Genomic DNA, 7,525 nt, shown 5'->3' with positions numbered 1-7,525 from the left:
CCGTCAATCATTCTTCCTTCACTGCTATATGTGTACAGATTCATCACCCAGCCAGCCTCCGCAGCCAGGATCACCAACAGCGGCAGCTGACTTTCCCGTACTATCGGACACTTCACAGCAGTGACGTAGCCAGGGATACCCCATGAAGTGAAGAATTCCATGTTCATCAGTGTTGTGGTAGTATTGTTACAGACTCGGTCGAGATAACAGTCCACAAGTTGACAAGACGGCGTGGCGTGACCGCAAGCTGTATATACTTATTACTGGCTTGTGGACATGTGGAGTAGACTATTGGGAATTCTACAGTTTGTTGGCTCGTTTAATTTGCACGAAATTGCTATTGAATAGTAAGTCGTTGCTATTTAAAGACAAGTGTATTTATGTTGTTCGTGATCCCGTATATTAACTGTGACTGAGTTATAAAACATACGAAAACCTCTAAACAGTTTGTTTAAAGAACTATTCAACAATTGTGTTCCTTTGGAATCAACTTTTCAAAACGAATTGGAATAAGTTTGGATAGTTTCTAAGCGGGAAAAAATGTAGGATTACTGCAATATTTCCACAGGGAAATCGAGCTTTATTTTGGAATACATGAACTAAAACGGAATTTAGTGTGGATGCAAACTTTCTAATTTGTTTCTGGGATAAAGTACTATCAGGCCTCCGGCATGCTTTACTAGGTATTAGGTTGTTTTTGAACGGAATCGCATTGCCTGGATTTTAAGATTGACAGAACAATTTTCTATTGTCGGCACTTTGGGGAGTTAAAGTGATCACTCCGTTCGACTTACTTTTTTTCGCCTTCTCTCTCTCCGATGCCCTGGATTACTCATAGCGGTATAAGGTTTGGAGCCTTAATGCCAGCAAAGTCCATGTGGGCAGGGAGATGCGTTGAAATGATGGATTGCTGTTTTTCTCATGATAACAAAAGAATTACGAATAAATGAGACCTTTGTTTGTGTGAGAACAAAACCGGACGAACTGTAAATGATATGAAATTCGACCCTTTGGATGTTTTGATAAACTCGTGTCAACATTAGGAAACGGCAGAAAGCTAATGTCCGGCGCCTGTGTCTATAGCAGCAACACTGAACACACTTTCAATGCATCTTTAATGAGGACTATCGAGATTAACCAATCACCCAAAATCGTGTGTAGCAAGTGCACGAGCTGAACTTCCGTGCACGAGCTTGCTTGTCATTGTCTGAACGTTCATTGTGTGTCATCAAATTGATCTGTGTTTATTTTAAGGCTAGTCTCAATCTCGACCAAACAATAGGAGAATGATTTGTAAAATCACAGGATTCATTCAAAACACCTAAGACATCAAGTGGATTAATTAATTAATTGTCACTATAAACACGGCTTTAAAGAAGTCGTAAATGTGGTGGTGAATGATTTGGTGTTAGAAGCTAGAGATTTGATTACTGTGAAAGTTACTGAGTGTTAAAATTCAAAATTTAATTAGTGGTGTGTGCTAGGACTTGGTGGTTGTACGAGGACAATGATCTATTTCCATTCTGATGCACGTGAAGCTAATCCATCTAGTCACCTGGCTGTTCTTCCGCACGTGAAACCTGATGTCAGCTGTTTCCGTAAGTAGAGATGTCAACGTGACACACTTGTACATGAAAATATCTCGCGATGCACTTAAAGACCCCTTGAATGTTATTAGAAATGACACACTAAGTTCTTTCCGGTAATACCATTATACAACATCGTTCATGTCAGATATATACGATTGTGGGTTTATTTGGTAAAGCCATTATCATCATCCTGGGGAACTATTAGCTGCGGACGGGATACCAGCAGTAGATATTGATATGACCGTAGACTTTCAGTCCGGCGTGTCTCCAAGTGAGAACAGTATATAGGGCTCTATCCTGCCTACTTTATAGCTTTATTATCACCTAGAAATTCATCAAAAGGAAATACGGCGGTATGGACCAGTATTGATGGCCTTTGTTTAGAGTTACATTGTTCGAGGACACGTCACACAAATAAGAGGTGTTTATTTTATTGGTTGTATTTATGTATTACAACCTGATGTGGACAAACGTCAAGGCCATCGTTCACGCGATAGTCATATATAGACACCGGACATTCTCGGACATTTGTATAACTGCCCGGACCGCTAATTGGATATAACCCAACAAATGGTGAAACAGCGTTACATACGGTGTTGATAGCTGTGTAGTTAGCCATGATCTTGGACAGAAACTGTGGACGAAATCACCCTAGGTAATCAAATTGCGGTCATATCCTGATGGGTCAAGGACTGTGCTGAAAACAAAAATACTTCATCTCAATTTGATTTTTTCGTGACGATTATCTTTGTGGATGAATGCCAAACATTTGATGGCCAATAATCATTGGGCTTATTCGTAATACATTACTACTGAATGTTCTTCCCATTAATATATACCAGATATTCATTGCCACGACTCCGTATTGACGTTTAGACGAAATGATATAGTAACAATGTTAAATATTTTATATATTTAGAGACATTTCACTCGTCTCGCCGGCTGTACAACTGGATCGCCTTGTTCTGGTTGGATAGTTACAAGCCAGTACGCCAGAGTCATCTGATAGGTAAAACGAACTGTGAAACTGACTATAGGAGACAGGTCACTGTCTTTTGACATCTCTATAAGGTCAAAACCTATGACGCTAACGATGATATCATACCTTCTCGGGTAACCACGATTCATATGGAGGCACCCTACACTCGTGTTTGATTGGTTAATGATAACACAGTGGTGAACGTTTTGATCACATGACCCAGGTCCTTAGTCCAAAATAATGTGCTGTAAATGGATTTTTGATTGATAGCATTCACTGGATAACAGACAGTCGGGTATACTTCGACATTCGAACAAAAAGTGTTCTACGGAGTTTGATAGCAAAACACAGGAAAACATGTTTGCTGAACATTGACATTGTGAACATGCAATTCTAAGGTGAAGCAAAAAAAAAAAAAAACGATAAAAGTTTACGGGCACTTCAAATGACCCACAGCACACTGATCAGTACGCGCAGTTTATATGGTCACGTGCAATGGACGTGAACATGCACAACACCTCCATGAACGGGTCTCTGATGTCCACCGAGGGAACGCCCGGAGATGGACTGGTCCTTCTCGTCATAAAGACAACAGTGATGGTGGTGGTCATGTTGAGTGCCGTTCTCGGTAACTTTCTGGTGATCATGAGTGTGATTAGATTCGAGAAATTACGGGCAACAGTCACTAATTATTTTATTCTGTCCCTCGCCGCCGCCGATCTTCTGGTTGCCGTCGTTGTCATGCCATTTAACGCCAGTATCGAAATCACCGACAAATGGATATTTGGTAGAACTATGTGTGACATTTTTAATTCTAATGATGTTTTGTTTAGCACGGCATCCATTTTACATCTGTGCTGCATAAGCATGGATCGTTACATTGCGATAATGAATCCCCTCCACTACGAAACTAAACTTACAAAACGGAGAGTGGCTTTAATGATTGCCGTCACGTGGATTTCTTCTCTGCTGATATCATATATTCCTATCCATTCTCAATTTTACACGACGGATGAAAATTTACAAGAACTAAGTGTAAACCCCGACTCGTGCAAATTCGTTGTAAACCGGATATACGCAGTTGTGTCGTCATCAGTCTCGTTCTGGGTACCATGTACAATAATGGTGTTTGTTTATATTCGTATTTTCAAGGAGGCGAGAAAACAAGAGAAGTACATTCGATCTGCGAGTGTGTGTTCGACAGAACTAACAGGCAACGGCGACTTGCTCATTCCAGGAAGTACTAAGAACTCTCGTGATATATCGGAAAGGAAGAGACTTAAACGAGAACACAAGGCAGCCAGAACTTTAGGAATTATAATGGGTGTGTTTATTTTATGTTTTTTCCCATTTTTCTCATGGTATTTAATCACAAGCTTATGTAGAGAAAAATGTCAGTATCCTCCTTTGTTGGGGACCATTCTATTTTGGGTCGGATATTTTAACTCCTGTCTGAATCCTGTTATCTATGCATATTGTAATCGCGAGTTTAGACAAGCATTTAAAAAACTGCTGAACTGGGCTCATTGCTCTGATTTTAACCAAAACTCCGCGTACTGTGCACGCAAACGCTCACACAGCAGTCCAAACAATAGCAAGAACGACGAATACGTCCAAATGGTATACGTGAAGAGGGAGTGTAACATATGTGGCACAAATGTTTGACTGAATTAACGCTTTAGTTTGATCCGCCTGTGTCCATTATAACACCAACAGACTTTCGAAAGATATCTACAGCAATACAGTGCTTTTTAATATAGCTTTATACTAGGTTTCTGATTACAGTTTATAATTTATGTTAATCTTAGTCATTATAACAGGACACGTATATCTCCTAGAGATCCGATAATTCAACAATAGATGCTTTATATAAATGTGATTGCTCAAGGTAATATCTATAATAGTGGAAGGATGTGTATGCATATGTATAGTCTCGTTATATATACATATATGTATATCTATACCTGTATGGTCTTGCATTCCGAAAGTAGACATTAGACTTATATACAATTGTAGCTCATATAAAACCATGAAGGTAAACATACGTCTTTGTTTTAATATATACAAATTTTGTTTGTGTCATTTTTTTCTGAATATCAACACTACGGTTTAGTACAGAAACAAACACATCCTAACATACACGCTTCTGTGTAATGGTTTATACTGTACACATACCGTGTATACCTTTAAATAAATATTTCCCATTTCTCTTCCTCTGGTTATCTACTCAGGTGTCATCCACGGCATCCGTCGACCTCGAGTGACCCCTCTCGTTAAGAGCTTATACACGCTAGGTTTTAAACGTTAACCTTGAGGCAAATGAAAATATCAATTTTCTTTTTCAAATATAAACACCGCTGTACGTTTATGTTTCAGGTATCAGAAATATTATAATCATGATTATTTTCAGGTTGACTGCGCCCCCTTAAACTAAAAGTCACCATCCTTTTATTATCTGGACCGTATAATTCTTTTCTTACTTCCCCGGTGAGTATGCATATTGATTTTTGATTTTGGCCAATCAGAAACCATTATTTTAATAACCAGATTTTCATCCAGAAAATGTTCAGCTTCCCTTTTAAAGGTTACAAATCCAGAGTATATCAGAACTTAGATCATTTATCTAAAATCGCTCCGAAGAATACATTCTATAGGACGTTCATTATAAACATGGTTACAATATCGGAAATCAGTAACTTACGATTTTATATAAGTAACCTTAAACATTCAGAGGTTAAATTATAATCCGCTTTGTCAACATTCTTGTCAATGCATGTCCTGTACGAAACCAGAATTCTCGCTGTCTGTGCGTCCTTTATTCCGATTAACCGGAATTCTCGCTGTCTGTACGTCCTTTATTCCGATTAACCAGACATATCACTGTCTGTACGTCCTTTATTCATATTAACCAGAATTATCGCTGTCTGTTCGTCCTTTATTCCGATTAACCGGAATTCTCGCTGTCTGTTCGTCCTTTATTCCGATTAACCAGAATTCTCGCTGTCTGTACGTCCTTTATTCCGATTAACCAGAATTATCGCTGTCTGTTCGTCCTTTATTCCGATTAACCAGAATTCTCGCTGTCTGTACGTCCTTTATTCCGATTAACCAGAATTCTCGCTGTCAGCGCGTCCTATGCTCGGCTAAACCAGAATTCTCGCTGTCTGTACGTCCTTTTTCCGATTAACCAGAATTCTCGCAGTCTGTACGTCCTTTATTCCGATTAACCAGAATTATCGCTGTCTGTACGTCCTGTTTTCCGATTAACCAGAATTCTCGCTGTCTGCGCGTCCTATGCTCGGCTAAACCAGAATTCTCGCTGTCTGTACGTCCTTTTTCCGATTAACCAGAATTCTCGCTGTCTGTACGTCCTTTATTCCGATTAACCAGAATTATCGCTGTCTGTTCGTCCTTTATTCCGATTAACCAGAATTCTCGCTGTCTGTACGTCCTTTATTCCGATTAACCAGAATTCTCGCTGTCTGTACGTCCTTTTTCCGATTAACCAGAATTCTCGCTGTCTGTGCGTCTTTTATTCCGATAAACCAGCATTCTCGCTGTCTGTACGTCATATAAAGACGACTAATCACTGAGTATTGTATTGAATTAGAATTGTATTAGAATTCAAAGACGACGTAACGTTCGATATATAATTGTGCGTCTCCTCTGCTTCCCCGAATTTCCTAGTATAAGATATCAAACTATGCACCACTTTAAGGACGTTACAATATATGTGTTGACAAGTCTGGGTTACGGAATTACGTCTCAAATTGCAAATGTTAGGTATATATATATCTCGATGTTAACAGCGAATTCTAAAAGGCCGATTGATAATTACCCAAGAGTATTCCCAGCTTTCGAAGTACGCTGGCAATAAAGTACCAATATAAAAGATTGGTATACACAAGTCTATAGACATTAGAGTCACATGTATTTTTTTTCTTTGAATGATGTTACAAAGAATCAAAAGGTATTATAACTGCTAATTTTGCTGTTGGTGCAGCTTCTTCGTGTGTAGAACTAATCAACATCAGTACCAAATTCAATATTTCTGAGAGATTACAATTTATTTTTTTTATTTTCTCAGTGAATGTCTTTGTATTCAATAAAAGGTCTCTAAGTATGTGGCCTGATAAATACAACAATGTATATGCTGTTGTTAATTCTATAAGATCCCTACGTTATCGCGTTGTTGTCCTTGATCGTTGTATCACCAAATAAGTTATAAAACTACGGTGGCATATTTCTGCCATCGAGTTGCCGACTTACGACATAAAAATGTCGACATATTTCCGAGAAGATGTCAACATCATAAAGAAATACGTCGACATAAACCGAAAAATATGTCGACTTATTAGCTTAATTGCCGAGATAATAACGTCGGAAGTCGGAAACTCGGCTTTATATCGCATGGTGGCATATTTCTGCCAGTCACTTCCTAGATAATTATCACGGCAATATTATCTCGGTAAGTAAACTATTAAGTCGACATATTTTTCTGTTTATGTTGGCATATTTTTTTTATGATGTCGACATATTTAAGTCGTAAGTCGGCAACTCGATGGCAGAAATATGCCACCATATAAAACCTATCCTTCGTTCAGCACGATCTTGGCAGTTTTGTTTTATTCTGGCGTTTCCGGTACTTTAACTTACTAAAATGTACTTAATGTAGGTTTTACTATAAAAATAGACCACTTTATACTCATAATTATTCATTCTGTCGCCACTTGAGACAGTACATCTAATGAGAAAACATACCGTACTTATTAACATAACAATAATTAACAAAATGTGTATTATCCACACCGTAACCCTTTTAAGCATTTTAAGAGGCGACGTCTACAACCATGTGGTAAAGTGAGATATGTCGTTTTTATGTAGAAATCACAGACCCCAGAAGGTAAGCCTCGTGAAGGTGCTGATCGCTAACTCGGCAAAACAAAAGTTTCCTAAA

General features: G+C 38.6%; 1 protein-coding gene across 1 annotated transcript; it reads left to right on the top strand.

Annotated features, from left to right (window-relative positions):
* Positions 1–795: 795 nt before the first annotated feature.
* LOC117339785 (octopamine receptor beta-2R-like) lies at positions 796–6,836 on the top strand. Its single transcript, XM_033901495.1, has one exon. It carries the CDS (start codon positions 3,064–3,066, stop codon positions 4,231–4,233), a length of 1,170 nt encoding a protein of 389 aa, XP_033757386.1. The 5' UTR covers positions 796–3,063; the 3' UTR covers positions 4,234–6,836.
* Positions 6,837–7,525: the final 689 nt, after the last annotated feature.

Source organism: Pecten maximus, chromosome 12 (genome assembly GCF_902652985.1).
Source record: "Pecten maximus chromosome 12, xPecMax1.1, whole genome shotgun sequence".
NCBI classification, from domain to species: Eukaryota; Metazoa; Mollusca; class Bivalvia; order Pectinida; family Pectinidae; genus Pecten; species Pecten maximus.
The sequence above is the reverse complement of the archived record's forward strand: the minus strand, read 5'-3'. Positions and strand labels throughout refer to the sequence as shown.